Source organism: Astyanax mexicanus, chromosome 21, assembly GCF_023375975.1.
Source record: "Astyanax mexicanus isolate ESR-SI-001 chromosome 21, AstMex3_surface, whole genome shotgun sequence".
NCBI classification, from domain to species: domain Eukaryota; kingdom Metazoa; phylum Chordata; class Actinopteri; order Characiformes; family Acestrorhamphidae; genus Astyanax; species Astyanax mexicanus.
This window is the reverse complement of record NC_064428.1, coordinates 19,277,616-19,300,889: the sequence shown is the minus strand read 5'-3', so window position 1 is coordinate 19,300,889 and position 23,274 is coordinate 19,277,616. Positions and strand designations below refer to the sequence as shown.

The window sequence follows — 23,274 nt, the reverse complement described above, 5'->3', positions numbered from 1 at the left end:
CACATGTAGCTTGTTTTAACAAGGCAAACATGCAGATTACAGTTCGATATACTCCCCTCTAAAATGCAAAAGAGCTAGCACTGAGGTTAGCAGCAAATGCTACTGATGCTGCACTCAGCCTTAGTGCTAGAGAAACTTTACAAAAAAAAAAAAAAACTCCTGTATAACGCTGTACTTCAGCAGAGTGGCTTTACTGCTCCTTACAACCTGACTGGTAGAATTCTTACACAAGGTGCACTGTCGATTTTTGGAAAAATGAAAGGATTGTAAGTGTGCCTTATAGTCCAAGAAATGTGGTAATATTGTGTTCATTTAGAACACATTGTATTGTATTGTCACATGGTTTCTGTATCAAATTTAGGTAAAGTTCAGATATTGCAATCTAAGTTTTTTTTTTTTTTTTTTTTTTTAAAGCTCTTCACACAGGCTGAACAGCTCACTAACTGATCTTGAAATGTGTAGAGTGAAGCCTGTCTGCTTGTGTCTAAACCCCCCTCTTTTGCTCTGCGGGGTCGAAGTTGACCCTGTGGAGTGGTGTTGACCTCCACAGCTGCTCTGCTCAGCTCTGAATCATGAAGACCCTCACGCTGCTGCTGCTGCTGCTGGCCTGTTTCTGCCACCAAATATCCGGGAAAGGTAAGAGCTCAACTCCCGAAAAACACCGCAAACACGCTCTTAAACTCTCAGACTGTTCTCCTCAGTGTTTACCCGCGGGTTATCCTCCTCTCTCAGTGTTCCTGAGGAGCGCAGACGCTAACGCGCTGCTGCGGCGCTCCCGGCGCGCGAACTCGGGCTTCCTGGAGGAGCTGAAGCCCGGGAACCTGGAGCGCGAGTGTCGAGAGGAGATCTGCGACTACGAGGAGGCGCGAGAGGTCTTCGAGAACGACGATAAAACGGTGAGATAAACTCCACAGAGCCAGAGCTCCTTCCCCTAATCTCAATATTCACACTACCTAACATAACTGTACACATCCTGCGCCTGGTTTTTATCATTAAATTCATATCTGTCTGACCAGTCTGACAAGTGTCCTTATTCTGAGATACTAAGTTGTTATCTTGAGATACTAACTCATAATTTTGAGATACTAAGTCGTTAATTTGAGATACTAAGTTGTTATTTTGAGATGTTGAGATACTAAGTTGTTATTTTGAGATACTATCTTGTGATTTTCAGATACTAAATCGTTATTTTGAGATGCTAAGTTGTTATTTTGAGACGCTGAGTTGTTATTTAAAGATACTAAGTTGAGATTTTGAGTACTAAGTCGTTATTTTGAGATATCAAGCCGCTATTCTGAGATACTCAGTTGTTATTTTGACATACTAAATCCTTATTTTGAGATTTTGAGATACTAAGTCTTTATATTGAGATACTAAGTCATTATTTTGAGATTTTGAGATATTACGTCTTTATATTGAGATACTAAGTCATTATTTTGATATTATATTATACTATATTATATTATATTATATAGTCTATGATATAATATTATATTATATAGTATATTATATTATACTAAGGTATTTTCTGAAGTGACTCAAATCAGATTTTTTGCTCATTGTGGCTCAGATCTGATTTTTTAAAGATTTGACAAGTTTTTCAAATCAGATTTGAGTCACTTTCATTTGTGGTCCTAAATCGGATACGAATCCAATCCACGGACATGCAAAATGAATGTGAACAATCAAAACGTAATTAATGCGTCTTTTTGTTTTTACACATGCACTACATGCTTCTCTCACGTATCCACACATCTCCTGGCCTCCTGGCCACGACTGCCTGGCCTTTTTTCTACTCCTCGACCTGAGCATGTAAGATGCTCCACATATGAGCTGCATCCAATTCACCTTTATTAAGCTATGAATCGTCTCTCAAATTTGACGGTTGGAAACACAATTGGCTACCAAGTGTAAATGCATGTGGTTAAATGTGATCAGGATATAATCTAGATACTATAGTCACAGAAAGAGACAAGGTGTAAATGGGTTTCTATATTGTTGAATGGCAGAGTAACTCCTGCTTGTGTTGTTTTCTTCACAGAAAGCTTTTTGGCTGACATACCATGGTGAGTTTCACTGATGATCAAGGCTAATAAACATATTTTAAAGGACATTTGTACAGTGTTTGCAGATACAAACAATACTGTTCACTAGTAATCATTTTGAGTTCTGGATTGCTGCTACACAGTTTAGTTTAACACCTGGAAATCTGTTTTATTTTTATACACCAGCCCGGGAGCCGTGCTTGACCAACCCATGCAAAAACAATGGGACTTGTATATATTTGGGAAAGTCCTATGTTTGCCAGTGCCTGGAGGGCTTTGAGGGAAAATATTGTCAAGAAGGTAAAATAAAAAAAAAAATCACCTCAATAAGATAAAAAATTGCTTTTGTTTTTAGAAATATGCATGTTTTTGCATTTTGTCTGATCTATACTGATATGCCACAAAAAATGTTTTCTCTTTTAGTTTTTGAAGACACTCTGAAGTGCCTGTATCTAAATGGTGGCTGTGAGCACTTCTGTGATGGTTCAGGCCCCAGGCGGAAATGTTCATGTGCCTCGGGTTATTCTCTTGGAGTGGACGGAAAGACCTGCATTGCACAAGGTTCCAAAATTAACAATTAAAAAAAACATAACAAAGTGTAACAGTAGATTACTTTTATATTTTTATTTAGGCTCTTTAAAAATGAAAAAGTCATATTTATAGTTATTATACTATTGAATTGAACAGAAGACTGTGTCTGTGTTTTTCCATTGTATTTTTATGGTTGTCCATTGCAAATCAAGCATCTAGGATACCATAGCAACATCCTAGCAAACATTAGCACTTTGTAACACTGTAGCATCCATCCAGGTTTCACTTACCAACACCATAGCAACTGCTTTGCAACCAGTTAGCAAACACTGGAAATTGAGTCCACTTTAGCTGTGCAAACTTTTTTCTAGTTCTAGTTTTTATTATAGTTGAAAGCCAAAATCGCAATTAACAACCCCAAAACATAAAAGTCTGGGACAGTATGGAAAATGCTAATTAAAAAAACAGTGTTTTTTACATTCCCTTCGATTCTTGTAGATAGTATAAACCGTTTTTTGTTGTCTGATCAACTTCATTTCTTTAATTAAATATTTTTTACATGTGTTGTAGGCCTAAAATATTTGGTCTGTACTGTCTGCAATCAAATGAAATGCAATTTATTTTTTTGTTTCTTTATTTTTTTGCATTTTCTATACTCTCCCAGCTTCTGCTGATGTGGTGTAGTAAATAAAAAGTGATTAATCAGCAAGCTCTGTTCCTTATGGAGAAAATAAACACATTTCTTTGGTGGTCAGTTTGAAGGAAATTGAAGTAGATGCCATTAACTGTGTCCGGTTGGTTACTTATATTGTAATATTTTCTTTAAATGTCCTTTAGTCCAGTATCCCTGCGGGAGGGCACCTCTTCAGATGAATCAGACAGATTTACCACGAGCAGTTAGTGGAAATCAGTGCCCTAAAGGCCACTGCCCCTGGCAGGTAACCCATACATGTTACAAACGACATACCACTTTTTCAGCTCTACTGTAATGTTTATGGAATCTGGATAATCTATTAATAATAGTCTTTTGCATAAACAACAGGAAATATAAACGTTTTAAACTGACTCTATCAATGTAATATAGAGTGTTTTATTTGTATATATGTTATTGACAGAATTATCTTTAGAATCATTTGATCCCCCTAACCTTTGATTGTTTTTCTTTAGTGAAGTAATACATAAGGACTGCCCCTTGAGTTCATATATACATTGGAAAAGCAAACAGAGCACTGCTCTGATGCTGTTTGGACAGTGGCTGTTCAGCAACTTTTTGGCTAAAACAAAAATCAGAACATAAAATATTTCAGAATAACAGGAGCTGCTGCTAACACATTATTCACTTATAGTAAACACAGTTGCCAGAGATGTATAGTAATGAGGTAGAAGTACTTCACTACTGTACTTAGGTGCTAAAATGCTGTAATTGTATCTACTGGAGTATTACTTTTACTTTACTACATATTTAAGATGAGTTTAATACTTTTACTTTTACTGATACATTTTTTATGTGCTGTATCGTTACTCATTACATTTATATAAATGTTAGGAATCATTCCAAACCCCACATTATCACTAAAGCCAGAGCGGTAGATGCTCTCTTTGCACGATCACAGAGTTTAAGCGAATTAAGCATATCAAGCTGATCTTATAAGTAGACCTCACTGCTCCTGTTCTGCTTTTTGCGCTGCTGTCTGTCAGCGATATGATACTTAAACTTTCCACTGCTCTCCACTTATACTTGTACTTTTTTTCCTTCAGTTGTAAATTTTAGAATAAACTACATTCAATACTTAAGTAAAAAAAAATAGTAATGCACACTTATTGTTTGTATTATGCGTCTTCTTTGACAGCATAAAAGGACAACTAAACCAGACAATGCAACCATTTATAGCAATGCCATAGGCATTATTGTATTACGATAAATATGTAATCAATTTATTAAACAATATATGTATATGACTTAATAAACTCAATAATTTTGCTAACCTCGTTCATTTTTCCTTCATGTTGGTTTTTTTGTACATGAATAAATTTTAACAATGTTTTAGGCATACATTCCTTAATGATCAGTGCATCAATAATAAAAGCACCACCACACACATTTGTAAGCATAGGAATAAAAATATATATTAGTCTCCCAAAATATTCATTATTTATTAATTAAATGTTCATTGTCCTTTAAAAAGGGTTTAATTGCATTAATATGCTATTTTATTATCATTATGTCAGTAGAATTAAATGGAAATAATATAATCTACCACAATAATGTCTGGGAAAATATATTCAATAAAAATAATTCTCGTGAAAGGCCTAATTGTATGTTTGAGTTCTCCTTTAGGATAAGAGACACAGTTTTCTCTATGTGTGGCATTATTAAGAATAATGATTGATGAATTATCTTTACAATACGCATAGCTGTTATAAATTCTGTGGTTTTAAAACACATTATGAGTCTAGCATAGACTTTTTGTTAGCACTCTTCACAAGATTGACCATCTGCTCACATTGTGTCTACACAGGTCCTGTTGGATTATAAAGGAGAAAGTCTCTGTGGTGGAGTTTTAGTGGATGCCAGTTGGATCATTACTGCTGCTCACTGTGTGCATGAAAAAGATATAAATCATTTGAAGGTTATAGCAGGTATTTCACATTCAGTTTTACGATTGTGCTGACATGATATTTATGTGTATGGGAGTGAAAGGGTTAATATGGCAGTAGCTTAGATCACTACACAAAGCCTGTGTTCAAATTGCAAAGATTGCCTATCGAATTTTATCCAGAGCAGTGTGAACACACAAACAGATTTATTCATAGATCAGATATGTATGGCATACATGTCCTATTTTCAGAGTAAAACACTTCCATAACTGAGTCCTCAAATGTGTTCCAGTACATGGTCCAACCTGAGAGTAAACCACTTCCATAAAGTGGGCCCAGATCAGATGTCTATTTAATTCATGGTTCAGAATAAGAATTTTGGACTGTAAGGCACACCAGATGATATACTGTCAATGAACGTCTATTTTCAGCTCTGTTTTCATACATAAGGCGCACTGGATTATAAGGCGCATTAAGTGACACAAGTAAGGATGCCTACATCGAAGTGAGTAAGGGTGTCGCCATGTTTCCCTTCTAATGGGGAAGCTGGGGGAAGTAAACAAAACTCTAATAAAAAAAATGTTTTCTTTCAAAGTAAAACAAGCACTGGATGTAAATCTACACAGATTTCTCTCCTGAAAATGTTTATTTGGGCAAGTAAAGTGCTTCTGTTTATTTACAGTATGCTTAAATTTTTAGTGTTTTGTCTGAGGGTGAGTTTTAGTGAAGTTTCTCCAGCACTAAGGCTGGGTGCAGCAGCATTAGCGGGACGTAAATGCTGCCTGCACAATATCGCTAGACTGAGGAACCCTGAGAACCCTCCTTAGTACCCAACTGGTAGAAGTCATACATAAGGCGCACTGGATTATAAGGCATAATGCCGACTTTTGGGAAAATTAAAGGATATCATAGAAAAATACGGTAAATCTTTGGTAATGTGGTCCTAGATTTGATATGTATCCAATACATTGCCGATATTAAGATTGAGACACTTTCAGTATGTGGTCATAGATCAGATAAATGTCTACTAATTTGTATTCAATCAATGTGAAGCACTTTCCATCATGTGATCCTACATCAGATGTACAGTGGCTTGCAAAAGTATATATACCCCCTAAACCTTTTCACATTTTGACATCTTACAACCACAAATTTAAATGTATTTTACTGATATTTTAAGTGATCGACCAACACAAAGTAGCACATAATTGTGAAGTGGAATGAAAGTGATACATAGATTTGAAAATTGTTAATCAATAAAAATCTAAAAAAGTGTGATATGTAAAAGGTATGAAATGTAACAAAATGAAAAAAACTTCAAGGGGTATAAATACTTTTGAAATCCACTCTAAATCCAATAAATGGAGATGTGACTACATCAGATTGGAATTCAAATCCTGATATATTAAAAAATAAAACCGGAGCCATAATTGTTCTGCTGTATCTGATCTGTTTTACCAGGCGACCATAATATTGACATAATGGACGGCACAGAGCAAGCTTTTCCTGTAAGCAGCGTGATCATCCACAAGGACTACGACCCTGTGTCATTGGACAGCGACCTGGCTCTTTTGCGGCTACGTGATCCAGCTACGTTTTCACCTCACGTTGTCCCTGTCTGTTTGCCAACATTCCAGTTTGCTGAGACAGAGCTAGCCGCTGTCCGCTTCCATACTGTGAGTGGATGGGGCCAGCGGACAGAAGGGGGTAACGTCCGGGGCTTTCAGGGTCCCAGAGGCCCAGTTTCCCCTGTGCTACGCAAGCTTGCTGTACCAATCTTGTCCAAGCCGCTGTGTGCTGTTAAGAGTGGGGTTAATATCACTGATAACATGTTCTGCGCTGGGTATTTTGAGGGCAGTCAGGAGTCCTGTCGAGGAGATGACGGCAGCCCTCTAGTCACTAAGTATGAAGACACTACCTTTCTAACAGGGATAGTGTCCTGGGGTAAGGGCTGTGCCCATCCAGGATTCTATGGGATATACACCAAAGTTTCCAACTTTTTAGATTTCATTCAGCAGGGCATATCCACTCCAGCTGCCAAGCTAGACACACTCAGCACGAGTCTAAATGCTTCAGTCACAGCAGCTCCTCCTCTTGAACAGGCAAAAAAAAAGATTAAAAATTAATCATAGACCTTCTGTAAAGCTTTGGAAAAAAATGAGAGACAATTTAGAAATTATGAGAAATTATGACTTTGATTTTACAATACTGAAATATAATCAAGCAGCAGATGAATGATCAAAAGCCATCAAACCAAGCTGAACTGCTTAAATTTTTGCACCAGGAGTGGCATAAATTTATCCAAAAGCAGTGTGTAAGACTGGTGGAGGAGATGCCAAGATGCATTAAAACTGATTAAAAACTAGGATTATTCCACCAAATATTGATTTCTGAACTATTATAAATATGAACTTTTTTTTTGTTGCATTATTTGAGGTCTGAAAGCTCTGCATTTTTTTTTGTTATTTTAGCCATTTCTCATTTTCTGCAAATAAATGCTCTTAATGACAATATTTTAATTTAGAATTTGGGTAAAATATTGTCCGTAGTTTATAGAGTAAAACAACAATGTTCATTTTACTCAAACAAATACGTATATATAGCAAAATCAGAGAAACTGATTCAGAAATTGAAATGGTCTCTTATTTTTTCAGGAGCTGTATATCTGTTAAGCCACTGTAGATTTCTGAAATAAAGATATGTATTCAGCAACTGTTGGTGTAGAACTCTTTTGTCAATATATCATACATGGGATTTTTTTTCTTTTTTAATTTTTCTGTTGAAAAATATTGGATTCATCTTATTTATTTTTTTTTTATACTAAACTTAGTATTCAGTTTTATCTAAGGCAGATTTGTAAGTGATCACAGATGTGGTCCACCCATAGTATACTGGCCATGCTGCCATAATATAATTTAGTAAATTTAGTAAACTAGTTGTTCAAACTTTGCATTAGGACATCAGCAGTAAAGTAAAGGGGGGAGGGTTCGTATTGTGAGAAAAATGATTAAATCCAACATCAGTGCAGTTTTTTTGTGTGTTTTTTAGGCTTGCATAGAGCATTCACTATCCAGTTGCCCAATGGCCCAATTTCAATTGCTTTAAATAAACTTCTATAAACAGAGGTACCAATCACAAAAACATTTTTAAACTTAGTCCAATTTTCCAATTTATTTAACTTACTTCAAAACTTAAGTTGAAAGGCTAAAACACATAAAATCTAGTTGAAACTCAGTTAAAGTTAAAATAATTTTTAAAAATATATGTTTTCATAACTTATTGCTCATAACTTATTGTTTGTATTACAGTGTAGTGATACAGGAATAGCAGTGACACTACATCCTGTAGCCAATTGTGTTTCGCCTCATGGCAGGGCCACATTCTCATCTTGTATCCAGGCTTGAAGTGGCCCAGCAGGGTTCCTTTCGGTTTAATATTGCAATTGCAATAATTGTAAATTACACTTTTTTTTATTCAGTTTGGTCAGAAAGTGTATTTATATCTGAACTGGCTCTGTAGCTGGTAACATGGGGACGATGGTCACACAGCGTAAATATTAGCTCACAGTCCTAAGAGCAGTTGGGTTTGCTCTTTTTGAGCAAGCTGATATGATTGGTTGGAGATAAGTAGTTTGACACTGGGTGGGTCTTCTTGTTTTTAAAGTTGTGTTTTGCTTATAGGGGCTTCAGAGGACATCAAGTAGCAACTATACATTTAAGCACCCATATACAATCTCTATTACAATGTAAGCAAATATACACCAGATATATAAGTGAATATGCAATTCACTCACTGACCAAAAATAACCCAATATGGAAGAATCAAATGAAAATAAAAAGTGAGTTAAGTGATTATAATATTAGAGCAAAGGAATATGTTTATTGGGAAAACTATACAAGTAAAAGGAGGCTCTAGATCACACAATATATACGCCTCAACATGTATATGATTGGTATGGAGGTACTAGTGTTGTAGTCAAGACCGAGATAAAGACCAAGACCGAAAATACATTAAATTATAGTCTGTATTTTTCAAAATGCTGCTTAAACTGTGTCTCTTCTAAAACGTAAAGGTACATTCTGTAGGAACTGAGAGCGAGTGTGAAATGGCTACAGCAGTCCAATTTCAAAACATCACAGAGAGTGAGACATGATGAGGCTTTTTAAGCTGTGTAGCAGCTGAGGTTTAACTGAACCAGCTCTGCTAGCTCCTTTGCTGTGCTGCGCTCGCTGTACGTGCTGGCAACCTCGGGGGGGAAAAAGTGTTGTAGAACGAGCAGCAGGTGGAGTTAGAGGATAAAACAAACACAAACACCAGGACGGACTGCACACTTAAAATAGGAACGTACGGGGTGAAGCCATGCTAACAAGAGCTGCCAGTACTTTCACTCAACATGTTTTCTTAATATCTGATGATACATCCTGATCATTTTATCATTTACTACTGAAAATTAGTTACATATTGGTCCTTTAATCTGAATCAAATTCCATTTCTTAAAATATAAAATGTGAAATCAATCAAACTAATAATTACTACTATATTGAATTAAACTACTAATCACATGTACCAGAACAGAACTATGCTCACGCGCCCGCAAAAACTAGTAACAAGTAACACGTCATCCCACACAACTAGCGAATTCCAAATGAAAAGTGTTCATTGATTGGATACTGACTGAAAGTGGGAGTTGCTTGTTTTTCTCTGTTAGCCAATCTGTGTGCAGATTTTAGAAAGGACTGATTTGGTTTTGGCTGGTCTCGTCCTCAGTGTCCGAGTCCACCTCACTCTGAGATCGAGACCAATTCCAAACAACAGAGATTCCGAGACCGCTCGTTTTTGGTCTCAAGACAGAGACCTTATTCGAGTACTTCAACACTAGGAGGTACAAAAGTTCCATATGACATCGTGTAGCACATTTGGCCACAATTGTTGCAGCTGGGGCGGATAAAGCAGGTATTGGCAATGAATGAATGGATGGATGGATGGATGGATGTTGCAGCTGGGTCTGTAGAACCTGCACACTTAAAGGTTGCCAACCCTGGCATTCTAGCTGGTTCCATAAATGCATAATTGGTGATAAACTGGAGAGCAAGCAGGCTAAGGAAGTGTTGTAGTCTGGCAGAGACTTTGCTGTGTGTGAGTGAGCATTATCCTGCTGAAAAATGCCATTTAGAAGCCCTTCCATCAGAGGTAATGTGGCCATGGAATGTCCTGCACGTATCGCTAAGCTGTTTGCGCCCATTGTATCACTACTAGGAGTAAGGTTGCCACCTGTCCAGGTTTCACCTGGATTGTCGTTTTTCTTAATAGCCAGTCCCAGAAAAATTATTATCTCTAAATGTTCAGGTTTTTTGTAGGTAATTTTTTTGTCTTTAATGTATCTGTTTAAATCATAGACTGTGTGTAGCTGGACAGAGCATCGTCTCTCAAATGTGAAGCCACCACAGGTCGGGCGCCCCCTGCTGTTCGGTGGCAGAAAGCTGTGTAATACCACCCATCCCCATAGGTTTCAATGGCAAAACAGACAATTTTCAATCACGTTTTTTTCCAATATACTGCAATTCTACCTCCATTAATTAAATGCAACAGCTAGTGTAAACTCAGCTAGTGACATACATTGTCATATTTTTATATCCCCACAGAATTATTAAGCTCTATTCAAAAAGGTGTGGTTATTGTAAAAGGGCTGGGTTACATCTAGCCGGGGTGGGACCAATGACTGTATGGGTGGGACCATAGACTGTGTATAGAAGGCAGCCCTCAGGGGCGGGTTTATTCAAATGATTAGGCTTTCTCTCCACAGTCTTTCTCCCTCCTCTGGTCTCTACTGCGCAGACTCTGGTTTCAGGATCGCCAACATGGCGGAAGATTTTGGCTTCATTTTCATTGAATGAATGGGAATGGCGACACGGCGTCCATCTTTTTTACAGTCTCTTTTTTCTCTGTGTGCTCTTGCATTGACGTGCACCACTGTTTCTCATCGATTTGTCTTAGATAAGCAGTGAATCTGTAACTGTGGCTCTGCTATAGCATTATTCGAAGGAACAATACAACCACTGATATGGGTGACAAAACCCCTTAAAACCTCCAGGGCTATGGACAACTCAGCAAAAGTCATTAGTATGGCATTGTCCAGGTTTTTTGTTAGACATAGATGTCAAATCTTGCTAGGTTTACTGACAATCATATGCAGTGTCTTCCCAGAGCATTACACCAGCAATTGGGGCAATGTGTCACACCATATTAAGGGCAGGAGTGAAGCGCTCACCTTGTGAAATACACAAACCTCACCATCATCGGATCCCAAACCATCACAGAACCTGGATTGATAGCTAAAGATTATACTGCTTCAGTTCTTAGTAGTGCATGTTTTTCTCATTTACAACACCACTGCACCTCACACCTCTTCTCTCAGTCTAATCTCTCTTTCTAAATGGGCAATATGTCAATTGGACATTTCAATGCATAGTAGAGGCATGTCTAGTAGTCCAGCAAGCTCTCACCAAGAGGTACACTACCCAAATATATTCTCTTAGAGCCTATCAATTGGGCAAGGAAAAAAAGCATTTTATGCTCTCTTGTGGCAAGATTCAGTGTCTAATCAGACTACATATCTGCCTGAGACATATACAGCTCTGGAAAAAAATAAGAGACCACTTAAAAATGATTAGCTTCTTTGATTTTACCGAATTGGAAACCTCTGGAATATAATGAAGAGGAAGATAAATGATCACAAACCATCAAACTAAGCTGAACTGCTTGATTTTTTTGCACCAGGAGTAAAGGCATAAAGTTGTCTAAAAGCAGTGTTTAAGACTGGTGGAGGAGAACATGCCAAGTTGCACAAAAAATGAGGTTAAAAACTAGGGTTATTCCACCCATATTTCTGAACTTTTAAAACGTTATGAATATGAACTTGTTTTCTTTGCATTATTTGAGGTCTGAAAGCTCTGCATCGTTTTTGTTATTTTAGCCATTGCTCATTTTCAGCAAATAAATGCTCTAAATGACAATACTTTTGTTTGGAATTTGGGAGAAATGTTGTCTGTCATTTATACAATAAAACAACAATGTACATTACCTATAAATAGCAAAATTAGAGAAACTGATTCAGACACTGAAATGGTCTCTTATTTTTTTCCAGAGCTCTATATGGAATATTCAGTATATTTAAAATGACCATTTATAGAAATATTTGTGGAATGTAACTAATAATGGAACTGCTTGATGTGAGATTATTTTCCCTATTTCTTAACTCATTTTAATTACATAATGGAAGGTATTAAGTAAGATATCTAACTGAAATGAAAGTTTAAAAAATAAAAAGTAATACTGGAAGTAAAATTATCTTCCAGTATGCACCACTTCTCTTTCTTTTTTCTCTCTCTTCCCATCTCCCTCCTCCTCCCCCCATTTACCGCTCAGGTCATTGACCTCCTGTGTCTGCAGTCCAGAATTCACTCCTCTCTTATAGAAACGCGCCTTGTGATAAAAAACTTGCCATGTTTTGCATTTTGAAATCCTTCTTTTTTCTTCTTCTCGTACATTGTGCCACTTCTGAGGGTAAGTATGCTACTAATTAGAAAATTGTGCTTTGGGATTGTATAGTTGACCACAGGATTGTAGTTTAAGTTTACTGCAAACTTTGTGAAGCTGTTACTCTGGTTTCTGTTTGATCAGTGGAAGTATCTCGGCAGTGTTAAGCTGTGGTTGATATCATATCAATCATGATAGTAGAATGTTGAGTCATTAGTATGCTGTGATCTCAGGCAAACAGAGATCTACCTTATTCTGTTCTATGTCTTTAAATGGTATTCACTCTTTCGTATTTTTTCCTATCTATTGCTTTAAAAAACACAATCATGGTCAATATAATTAGTCTTTTACAAGAATTTTACTTTGTATTTTAAATTTCTACAAAGTAATGTCAGTTAAAAAAAATTAATAAATAGTGTAAAATGGGTGCTTGCACAAATATTCACTCTTTAAATTGACCTTACTAAACAGAGGTCCAGGCAATTGATGATATTATGCTGGGTTACATTTTAACTCGGATGAAAGAATTTCCAAGAAGAAAATTTAACTGGAACGCCCCACAAGTCGCATTTCCTACTGTTGGTGAGAGCCTCAAAAACTTCAAGTTTAGAATCCAAGATGGCGGCACTGCATATCAACAGTAGTAAAAGCCATAGCTTAATAGCCTACAGTTTATTAGCACTTCTATCTATCTGTGTCTTATTAACCCCGTTATACACCCAATAATGTACAACTTCCATCTGTGCACGTTTTCATATTGTTTTGCTAACAATGCTAACCTGAATCAATGCTAACAACAACAATAACCTGCAATATAAAGAGTGGACCAAATTTAGGATTGTCAACCCAGTTGAGGTAAACTCTGAGGTAAAGTCTTTAGCTAACTGTTTTTTAACTGTTTTGAAATAGTGTAAAATTATCTGAGTGTTTAACTGATAGGTGTGACATCATTCCCAGCTCTAAAGTACGACTTCTTAGGTAAATTGATGCAGAGTTAGTCTCACAGTTAGAGCAATGGAGTGCAGTGAATGTGTTTTAAGTAGTGGTGCCAGTTGATAAAAAAATAAAAATAGTCTGATTAATCACAATAATATTCTGTGATTAACTAGTGCAGCTAACTATGTTAAGTAAAGCTAAGCTAAGTAAATCAAACTGTAATGAAAAAATAATTTAAATCTATTTGAAAATAATAGGTCAAAAGCGCTCTGGATGTTAATCTACACAGATTTCTTTCCTGATAACTGTTTATTTGGGTGAGTAAAGCACTTCCATTTATGTACAGTAAGCTTAGATTCCTAAATTTCTCCAGCACTAAGACTGGAGCATTAGCATTAGCAGCTAACTGCAAGCGAGACAGTGCTGAGGAGCCCTAAGTGTTCCAGTAAGCCAGAACGATATTAGATAGCAATATAATGTTTTATTCTTTTTAATTATATACTTTCTAAGGATTGAACATTTGTTTCAGCTTATCACAGAAAAAAAAAAACTTTTACTTTAACTTTTCACCTGAAAAAAGTTACACCCATGTGAGGCTCTTTCAACTTTCAGAATAAGAACTCCAAATTATGGGCATATTACAATAAAAATATTGTATTTGGAACACAGAAATTTTGACATGAGTTCAAATGGAATGCGGCATTATAGCCCCAACTAGATAGATAGATAGATAGATAGATAGATAGATAGATAGATAGATAGATAGATAGATAGATAGATAGATAGATAGATAGATAGATAGACAGATACTTTATTGATCCCCGAGGGGAAACTGCCTAGTGTATAATTGAGTTAGGTCTGTCACTTTAAAGGGCATGAATTATTTTACATATTTTAATTTAATGTACAGTAACAGTCAAAATTTGGGCACTCATTCATTGTTTTTCTTTTTTTGTACATAGTACAAATTATAGTACAATTTCGTACAATTAATACTGAAGTCATCCAGACTTAGAACATTCAAATAGGGCTATTCACTGTACACCAACTCTACCTCTTCATAACTTTACAACTGATGCTCTCAAACACATTACGAGGCAAGAAATTCAAGTAATTAACTCTCGAATTAACTCGCACAGCTGTTAACTGAAAGACATTTCAGGTAACCCTGCTTCATAAGCCTAACAGAGAAAATGCAGCCAAAATGTGCAAAACTGTCATCTAAGCAAGAGGTGATACTTTGAAGAATTAAGAGGCCACTTAAATTTCTGAATCAGTTTCTCTGACTTTGCTATTTATAGGTATATGTTTGAGTACAATAAACTTTCTTGTTTTATTGTATAAATGACAGACAGCATTTCTCCCAAATTCCAAATACAAATATTGTCATTTAGAGCATTTATTTGTAAAAAAAAAAAAAAAAAAAAGGAGAAATGGCTGAAATAATAAAGAAGTGCAGAGCTTTCAAACTTCAAATAATGCAAAGAAAACTAGTTCATATTCATAAAGTTTTAAGAGTTCAGAAATCAATATTTGGTGGAATAACCCTGGTTTTAATCACTGTTTTCATGCATCTTGGCCAGTGTTACACACTGCTTTTGGATAACTTTATGGCTTGTGATCATTCATCTTCCTCTTGATTATACTCAATTTGGTAAAATCAAAGAAACTTGTCATTTTTAAGTGGTCACTTATTTTTTTTCAAGAGCTGTATTTGTTTCTTACTAAATAATTTAATATATTAGTCTTCATGTTACACAACATTTTAAAATAATTAAAAAAAAACACTATTTAAGATCTGTCCAAACAGAAATTAAAAAGTTTTGATAAATTTGTAAAAAAGAAAAAAAAAGCCAGTTAAAGTATGCAATGGATGTAGTCTAAGCAATATATTACTGTAGTGTTCTGTTTCTCTGCTGTGCTGAAGTAAATGTAAATCTGTTGTGTTAACAACAATGATGATGAGCTGTAGTACATCTGTCTCTTTAGTATTCCTCCAGGACAAGGATGCCAACCAGGTCTTTACTCGGAAGAGACGAGCTAACAGCGTGTTTGAGGAGTTTAAAAAGGGTGACATGGAGCGAGAGTGCAGAGAAGAGAGGTGCAGCTATGAGGAGGCCCGCGAGATCTTCGAGAACAATGAAAAGACGGCATGTTACACTCATCTCACATGCTCTTTCCATCATTTTTAACCCTTAGAAGTTGCAGTCTTCAACCTATTAACATCCTATATTAACTGGATGTAAATGTACATCTTTATACTGTATACAATACTGTATACAATCTGTTTGTCTTCTGTCTGAATTTGTGCACATATTTCACAATGTATTTAATATTACATATATACATATAATGTATATTGGTCTTTATTTTGATATGGATATAGACAAGCCTTTGAGATGTAAATGCTAATAATTGATGAGTTAAAGAGCATTAGTGGTCAGAAACCAGTGCAAGTTCTTTAGTTAGTTATCAGCCTTAATTTGGGCTATACTGTACAAAACATGTTTATAAGTACTTTGCTCAAAATAACTCTCATGCAAAAAGATCTCACCAGCTCTACTCTTGCCATTTTCAGTTCCTTCAGATTTATTCATATAAAGCCTTTCACTTTTATGCAAATAAGCTGTTGCCAGCTATGCAACATTTATGCTAAGCATTTACCACAAGTTAGTGTTAGCTTGTGCTAAATAGCAAAATACAAACAAGCTAGTTTATGCCTGTCTGTGACAGAAACATAAAACTCACTTTTTTCAATACTAACATCTCCCTGTGTGGGTCAAAAGGCACAGTATTCTGATAATGACACTCTGAGCCAATCTTTTTTAACCATGCAAATGCTAAAGCTAAGTTAGCTTAGCTACAACTCAGCTCAGTTACTGTCCTAGCCCTAATCTTTCAGCACAAAAACAAGCATTGTAATGAGTTAATAACTTCTAAGGGTTAATAAGGGATAGCTGTTCCTGTTTAAACATATATAATTTGCAAACATTGCCATACAGCATATTAACTGTCCTCTCTCTTTCTATAGGATGAGTTCTGGAATGTTTACTACGGTAAGCAGATTATTGCTTTATTGTTTTAAAATGAATCAGTCCAGATGTTCAAATATACAATATTTCAAAGTGTTTACACCTGATCACCTTCTGTGATTAGTATTTGGATTATATACAGATTAGATTTCACATGCATTCATACTTGATAGTTTAATTATTCTCCATTTAGCCAGACTGAAATCTGTGGAAGCTCATTCCTGCTACTTAGAAAAAATAAGGGTCTTCCACTAAGTCAAAATTATGAGACACTAAGTAATAATTATGAGATATTAAGACATAATTATGAGATAGTAAATCATAATTATGAAATACTATGTCTGTGGGTATTATCTCAGAATTATGAGATGCTCATAATTCTGACTTAGTATCTCATAATTATGAATAAATCTCTCATAATTTTAAAGTTTTTAATAATTTTCTCATAACTTAGTATCTTATAATTACGACTTACCATCTTATAATTATGACTTAGTATGTCATAATTATGACTTAGTGGACAACCCTTATTTTTTGGCAGAAGTAGGTTTCCATAGTAAACTGATTGTGAAGCAGATGTAGAATTTAGGGTGGAATATCCATAACAGAAATAAAACAAGTTGTAGCACTTGAATTTTACGCCTTTCCTATTTAAGGTGGCACATAAAAATATAATAAGCAGCTGGCAAACACTTATGTAACCACTGCAGCTCTTTAAGTGGAATAGAAAATAAGAAGCCAAAATATTTTTTTATTCTGCAGCTTTTAACTTTTTACCACCTTAAACCAGGTATCTGTGCCTGCTTTACGGTTTAAGGTTGAATAAAAATGCCAAACATGTCAGTGTTAGTTTAATTGTGTGAAAATAGGGGCAACATTTAAGGTGGCACAGAAACTTTGGCACTACTTCACTTTTTAAGGTGGTGGGATAATAAGGAAAAAGGAATAGGTTTACCTGATCATTTTGTCATGTCATGGGGATGTCATGAGGGATAGTCACTTAATCTTCCGATTGCTATAGAACACTAACTCATATAGGCTGGTCCAGCTCTTTTCTATCCAAGGCTCACTGTACAACCCAAATACCAGTCATAATTTCTGCACAACACAAGCAAATTTGCATATTCCACCAGACAGGCATGCATTTGACAACCAAGTGTAAATGCATGTGGCTAAAATATTCTCAGGATACAAGATATATGCATAATGATCCAGATATATGTAAACAGATAAATACTCTCAGCAGCAAAAATTCATTTTACATTTCTGCTTTTGTCTCCAATTGTATTATAGACGGAGATGCATGCCTATCCCAACCATGTTTCAACAATGGTGTTTGCAAAGATGGAATAAATAAATATATCTGCTTCTGCCCTGAACTGTTTCAGGGCTACAACTGTGAGATTGGTAAGTTTGGTCATAAGACCACCAAATATCTAGCATCCCACTTCTGCACAAGGTATTCAATAGTTTTTACTAATGTTTTTTTTTTTTATTTAGTTATACCAATGCTGTGTGAAGACAAGAACGGTGGTTGTGAGCACTTCTGCAATGTGGAGCGCAATACTGCAGTCTGTTCATGTGCCAAAGGCTACAAACTGGCTCCTGATGGAAGGTCTTGCAGATCTGATGGTAAGAATTTTTTTTCTGATGTTGGCTGAAAACATTGGGTTTTTTATTAAAAGACAAACAAATGTTCAACATTTCAGCTTTTATTTCCCAATATTTACACCTGGATCTGATACACAGTTCAGAAGATGTCTGAACCCACACATTTTTCTTGTGAGCAAAAGTATTGGAACACGTGACTGTCAGGTGTGTTTTGTTGCCCAGGTGTGTCCTGACACACAGATTGTTAAAACAATAAATAGCACTGAATGTCTACGTTTAGTTTGAGATTTGGGTTTTGCTTGTGCAGACTGTGAATTTATAGATTTATAGTTAGAGGAGAAACCAACATGAAAACCATAGAGCTCTTTATGGGTCTATTTTGTCCATAGTTTAACTGTTAGGAATTTCATAAAGAAGAAAGTCATCACTGGTGTACTGGTAGTAATAGATGTCAATCAGGTAGACTAAGGCAAACAACAGCGGTTGATGATAAGAAAAACCTAAAACAACTGTTAGTGACATCAGCAACAACCTTTGGAGGACAGGAATCAGGTATCACAATCTACTGTTTGCAGAAGACTTCATGAACAAAAGATCACCTTTCTCCTGAAGATCACGAAATAGCAAGAATAGGTAGACCAGGCTAAAATTTGGCATGAAGTACACAGACAAGTTAATGGACTGATTATGGATTAATGAGACAAAGAATAACCTTTACCTATGTGATGGAAAAGCTAAAGTTTGGAGAAATAACAGATCTGTTCAAGGTCCCAAACATACCAGCTTATCTGTGAAACACAGTGGAGGTAGTGTCATGGCATAAGCATGCATGGCTTTTTTTTACTGTTAAACCCAAATGTTTTCTGTCTACTGCAGAAATAAGGGAATTTGTCTCAAAAAAGCTCAACCAACCCTGGTTTACAAACCTTTTATCTCGTTTTCCTCACAGATCCCTTCAAATGTGGTCAAGTGCTTCCCAAGAACACCCGAAGTCTCCTCACACATCATGATGTGGAAAACATCACTGTTACTACCAATAGCACTGGCCATCCCAACATCATAAATAGTACCAAAGATTCTGCGAAATCCCCCACCAAAAAGGCAGCCTCAAATTCCACTCAGACAGATCCAGATAGCTTGTTTAGCTTGCTTGGGTTTGATGAAGATGAACTCAGTTCACATGTAATAGAGGAACCAGTGATTCCAGAAAGGTCTGGTGACACAAGGATTGTCAATGGGGAAGACTGTCAACCTGGAGACTGTCCGTGGCAGGTAGAAATAATCTAATTGAATGACATTTTCTAATTGTCATTAAATCATTAAAACTTTATATGCCAGTTCTTTACCATTGTGCTAGTTTGTTTCAAGAAGTCCTGGATTCTACCATGCTGGAAAGTACAGATCCTGTGCGCATAGTTGAATATTTAGATGCATATAAATGCATTTACTACCCAGATTGGGAATCATGGCATTTTTCCTACAATACCTAACTCTAGACAACTGTAAATGCTTTTTAATATGCTTTTAATTTTTAAGAACCAGATTAACCTGCAGGAAGAAGCACCTTCACCTCATCCTGTCTGTGTTTGCCATCAGAAAGCGAAAGTACTTCCCTGACCACAGGTCTGAACGGTTCTGTGTACAGAGGGTAAAATTTTGGGAGCACAGCTAACCATACTTGGGGACAATAGAGCAGTTGACATCTGAAGCGCTGCCACTATGATCGTGAGATCACTGTTTTGAATCCCGGTCATGCAGCTGGCCATCAGCTGCCAGAGCCCTAAGAGAGCACAATTGGCCTTGCTCTCTCTGGGTGGGTAGATTGTGCTCTTTCCCTTCATCATTCCTAGTCAATCAGCCCAAGGTGTCTGTGAGCTGATGTATAGAAACCAAGTCGCTGCGTTTTCCTCTGAGAACGCTGTAATGCTACTCGGCAGTGCTGCATCAGTAAAAAAGAAGGCGGTGGCTGACTTCACATATGTCGGAGGAGGCATGTGCTAGTCTTCACCCTCCTTGTATTTTGGCATCACCGGTAATAGGGTATATACAGCTGAGTAGCAGCTGAATGGGTAGGACAACTGGCCAAGCTAAATTGGGAGAAAATGGGAATAAATGGAAAAAAAAACATTTCACAAAAGATGAGAGTAAAAGTAGGCATCTACTGATTGGCTAGTGAAACCTAGTCAATGTTGTGATAGGGATGTTGTACGAGGCCACTAACCCAAATGCTAACACTGTAGTGGCAATGTTGAAGCAGGTTGATAGGGATGTAAGACAGGCCCATATAAACAGAGTGCTAACTGCGGTCAGAATGTTGAACTAGGCCTGTAGCTGGCTTGCTAACACTGTAGTAGTGATGTCAAAAGAGGCCTGTACCTGGCATACTACCACAGTGGTAGCCTTGTTGCATGAGGCCCTTAGCCAGCATGCCGGATTAAGACCAGACATATTCAACAACATCCACTGACAAAATACCATGAACATCCTGGTCCTGATTTAGCAACACAGAAAATGGAAAAAGAAACCATAACTAGTCAAACAGATCGTGCACCAGTTCAGAACAGTACAGTGCCAATAGGAACCTGGTTTCTGGTACCAGGTACAAAACTTGCTTTAAAAACCTAAAAAAGCATATTAGAGTTTAATCATGTAATGTAGGTATTTTGCAATCGAAAAGTTTCATCAAATTTGAGTTAGAGCGAAACCATTTGGGAAACTAAACTGGGACTAGGAGAGCACAAAAGAAGAGATACTTTGGAACATTTTAAAATATTTTTCAAATTTTAACAGATTTTACTTGTTTGTTGTTGGAGAACTGTTGCTCTTAAACTGTTTCCAACAGGCCCTGCTGGTGAATGAGGAGAAAATCGGATTTTGTGGAGGGACCATCCTGAACACATACTTCATTCTGTCTGCTGCCCACTGCATGAACCAGTCTCGCTCCATCACAGTTATTCTAGGTATTCCGGAGTCTGAAGTTGTTATCTTAAACAAAATGTTTTAAGACATATTTGGATGATATTAGTTTACATGGGTACGTAGAGTAAAGTAATTATACAACAAGGTGCCTCTAATGTATACAGTATATTACCAATCTTCGCAGCATAAGAACTCTTGGTGTAAAGACCTGAGATGGGAGTGGTTACTTGATTTACACCCTGTTTTTAAAAACAAAGCTATGATAAACCTTTTTAATCCTTTTTATAGTAATTATGAAATTTTTAGCAACATGTTCATGGTACATATGTAAGATTTACGCTAGACAAAGACTTGCCAAAAGTTAGTTTTTCCATAAAAGTACTGAGTACTGAGTACCAGTAATAACTACATCATCCCACCTCCCATGTAAAACTAATGCAGTCCAAATAGAGCTTAAGCCAAGTCACATTTTTTTACATTTAGGCCACATTTTCATAGAGAATGTCAGAGAGACTCTTTGAACAATCTTTTCTGTTATTTCCTAAAGGTGAATTCGACACCCTGACCAGAGAAGGCCGTGAGGTGACCCATGCAGTCGACCAGGTTCTGGTCCACATGAATTACGTCCCCGAAACCTACCACAATGACATCGCTCTCATCAAGCTAGTCAAGCCCATCACCTTCACCAAATACATCCTCCCCGCCTGCCTGCCTGAACGCGACTTTGCAGAGCGTGTGCTCATGCAACAAGAAGACGGCCTGGTCAGTGGCTTTGGCCGTGTCTTCGAGGGTGGCCCACAGTCCACCATCTTGCAAAAGCTGACTGTGCCCTACGTCGACCGAGCCACCTGCATGGAGTCCACCAAGTTCAAGATCTCTAATCGCATGTTCTGCGCTGGTTATGACCAAGAGACCAAAGACGCCTGCCAGGGCGACAGCGGCGGACCGCATGTCACCAAGTACAAAAACACCTGGTTTGTGACGGGGGTGGTGAGCTGGGGTGAAGGTTGTGCTCGGAAGGGAAAGTACGGCGTCTACACGCAGGTGTCCAAGTACATCAAGTGGATCGAGATGGTCATGGACAAGGTCATGCCCAAAACAGGAGCTTCAGGAAAGGCAAGAAAGAAGAGACAGGTCCTTGGGTATATGCCTGTGATACCAATGTGATAGAAGTTCATCCACAAACTGAGACACATATAAGAGATGCATGCAAATCAATTAAATAACAACTAAATAAAGATTCTTTATTGATTCACGTGAGTTGGCTTTTTATGTTGAGTCACTGCTATGATTAGAGCTATGAGTTTTACACTCTAAACTGTAGGCTGTAGGTCTTCAAATCTGGACCTTGAATCCTGTTTTTAGTCCCAGATTTTGGATGTTGGAAATTTTCATGTTGTGTCACACCCACCAAGAATACCAAGAAAGCCCAGGACTGGAACTGGATTGAAGGTTAAGATTTTAAGACATCTACTTTAGGTATATTGTTCTGTTTCTAATCGCACCAAACTCCAACTCCAATATCTGTCCACCCATTCTCTTATTTGTTTCTTCATGGTCAGGATTGTAGTGGGTCTGGAGCCTACTAAGAACCCTTGAGAACAAGCCACTACTCTGTCTATTATGGGTAAGTATGCCTTCAATGATGTACTCCTAGTACAAAATCGAAATTGGAAAGTTCCAATCAATCTGGCACCCACTATCATTCCTCACTCAAACTCACTGATAATTCACAGGGCCTTGCCATGAGCACGTTGGCTAAGTGTTCAAACTCACTAACAAGATAACACCTCATATATGTTATAGTTGTGCACATTTCAAGTCCATCATTTAAGGTAACATTTGGTCAATTTACACACTGCAATCCAATGACTTGGCATGTCAGTGTATGCTGGCTGACATACAATATCTCCAATACAATATCTGGCAACTTTTTAACTTTCATGGAAACTTTCTGTTGGTCTGCTCATCATGGAATTTAGACCCAATGTAAAGAATAATGTCCATATTCAGATTGTTAAAAAAAAGTGGAAATCAATTATTATATATTCTAACATACACTAGCA

General features: G+C 36.9%; 1 protein-coding gene across 1 annotated transcript; it reads left to right on the top strand.

The window, feature by feature from the left end:
* The first annotated feature begins 506 nt into the window (after positions 1 to 506).
* On the top strand, positions 507 to 22,463 carry f10 (coagulation factor X). The gene is made up of 16 exons (XM_049469480.1): positions 507 to 636; positions 733 to 896; positions 2,042 to 2,066; positions 2,232 to 2,345; positions 2,469 to 2,606; positions 3,414 to 3,514; positions 5,096 to 5,216; positions 6,636 to 7,292; positions 12,606 to 12,737; positions 15,636 to 15,796; positions 16,678 to 16,702; positions 17,972 to 18,085; positions 18,179 to 18,310; positions 19,239 to 19,561; positions 21,132 to 21,249; positions 21,756 to 22,463. Exons 1-16 carry the CDS (start codon positions 573 to 575, stop codon positions 22,373 to 22,375), a joined length of 3,009 nt encoding a protein of 1,002 aa, XP_049325437.1. The 5' UTR covers positions 507 to 572; the 3' UTR covers positions 22,376 to 22,463.
* Positions 22,464 to 23,274: the final 811 nt, after the last annotated feature.